Genomic DNA, 2,188 nt, shown 5'->3' on the forward strand with positions numbered 1-2,188 from the left:
CGGCTGCTGTGGGTCCTGGCTCACCAGACCCCCATCCCCGCAGGGCCAGCTGGGTACTCACCATGGCTGCAGCACAGCTCGTCTCCTGGGGGATGCTCCTGGCCACCGTGGTCCCCGCCGGGGCCCAGGGTGGGCTGCCGGAAGGGATGTCTTTAGGCGAGGACCCCTTGCACAGCGCTGCCTGGGGACAGCAGTGGCCGGGCCCATCCCCCACCTGGGAGGCATCAGGGGAGCCGAGCGGCACCGGGGACTCCAGGAGGGAGCGCTGGGGGGGCAACAGCCCCGTGCACTGGTCCCCACCGCTGCAGGCAGGGCATGGCACAGGGGCACCCCTGAAGATGGAAACCACTATGACGGGCGCTGACACCAGGGCCTGGAGGGATGGCAGCACAGCCCTGGCTGTGACAGAGGAGCCGCTTGTCACCTGGCGAGGACATGAGGCTGAAGGCCAGGACAGCCCTCTGCCTCACAGCTCTGCACCGGGCACACTGGGCCCTGGGGTGCCCACGGACACAGGGCCACCCTGGGCAGGGCAGGGTCTGTCCCTGTCAGGGCAGAATGCCACAAAGACAGCTGGCACTCCCAGCCCTTGGCCAACCGTATCCACCATCGCTCTGAACCCCATGCCGGCAGTGGGAATGGGGACAGCAGATGCCCACACAGGGGGACAGACAGTGGTGGAGGGACCCACAGCGGCCCTGGAGCTGCCTCAGCACAGCTCGCTCCGCCAGCAGCAGTCAGTCGCACTGGGCACTGTCCCTGCTCCACTCCACAGCACGGCTAACCCAGCGTCCCCACACCAGCCCTGGCTCTGCACAGCCGGTGAGCAGCTGGGGGGACACGGGAGGGCCCTCCAGCCCCTCCCTGGCTCTGCCAAACTCTGCCCCACAGCTGCCCCACACAACCCCATCCTGGGGACTGGCTGAGCCCTGGACCAGGGGGCTCCCGTTCCACCAGCGCAGCACCCGGAGGGCCCCGCTCAGCCACACCACCACCAGACCTGGGGATGCAGCACCTCGCACGGACCCCGGGATGACTGGGCAGCGGGGACCCCAGCCCACCCCAGGGGCTGTCCTCAGCACCAGCCCTGCCCTCAGCACCAGTCCTGCGCCTCCACCTGCCTCCAGCATGGCCACCCTTGGCACCTCCAGCACAGGTAGGATCCAGCACAGTGCAGGGGACCCTTTGGTGGCAACCAAACGCCCACAGATGCCAGTACCCTGCTTTGCCCTCTCTCACAGGGCTGCTGCCTGAGGAGGACATTGGCTCCCCACAGCGGGTCCGGGGTGCTGTGGGAGCTGTGAACATCCCAAATGCCACCAAGGCAACCCCACAGCCAGCAGCACATCCATCCACCACAGGGACACTCGGGACTAGGCACTCAGGTGATGCAGGGCTGCATCCAAGCCCATCCATTCTGCAGATGCTGTGGGAGCCCATCCCCAGGGCATCAGGGCTGGTGGGGAGGATGGCAGCTATCTTGGGCTGCCCAGCCGGGACACTGTGACACCTTCAATCAGGATTGCACCTGACGACGGCCCTAATCTATTCCTGCCTGCAGGGATTAGTGCTAAGTGCTCGGCAGGTGGGGGCTTCCTCAGGGGGGGTCGGGGACATGACCGGGGATGTGACACCCCCTGCACTGTGGGTCCTGACAGAAAACCCTGGGAGGCACCAGCGTGCAGAGCCCTGGCCAGCACAGAGCATCCCCCACTGCACTCCTGGGGTGCCACAGCGTGGGGTGCAGGTGGGGGCTGGATGCGACCAGAGCCCCCACTCCCCACTGACTGTACCCCTCTTTCCTGCTTGCAGGCACCCTGGGGACGCAGCCCCCCACCCCAGGCACTGCAACCCCCTCAGCCACGTGGCGACGAGCAGGGGTGACGCCTCAGCCAGCCCCCCGAAATCCATCCTTGCTGCAGCCACAGCCACAGCCCAGCCGTGCCCCGCCAGTGCCAGGGGCCAACGGGACTGGGCTGCGCTGGACCGAGCTGCAGCACGAGCTGGGCTTCTCCTGGGAGGCCCATGTCTATGGGTTGGCTGCCATCTTCCTGCTGCTGGCACTGGGATGCCTGGCGGGGCTGGCAGGGACGGCCATCCTGCGGCCCCCACACCTGCCCCACACTGTGGGGGCCCATGGGCTGCTGCTGGCTGCCTGCCTGCTGCGGGCCACCTTCCTGCTGCTGGA

General features: G+C 67.6%; 1 protein-coding gene across 1 annotated transcript in view; it reads left to right on the forward strand.

Annotated features, from left to right (window-relative positions):
- The window catches only part of PRRT3 (proline rich transmembrane protein 3), a 7,828-nt gene that overhangs the window by 3,460 nt on the left and 2,180 nt on the right, over positions 1–2,188 (forward strand). Inside the window, 4 exon segments of the mRNA XM_029958330.1 lie at positions 44–781; positions 783–1,156; positions 1,242–1,385; positions 1,813–2,182. Of these exon segments, the coding sequence (XP_029814190.1) occupies positions 44–781; positions 783–1,156; positions 1,242–1,385; positions 1,813–2,182 (1,626 nt within the window).

The sequence above is a fragment of the Manacus vitellinus genome, unplaced genomic scaffold (genome assembly GCF_001715985.3).
Source record: "Manacus vitellinus isolate BGI_N305 unplaced genomic scaffold, ASM171598v3 scaffold_14_pilon, whole genome shotgun sequence".
Taxonomy (NCBI): Eukaryota; Metazoa; Chordata; class Aves; order Passeriformes; family Pipridae; genus Manacus; species Manacus vitellinus.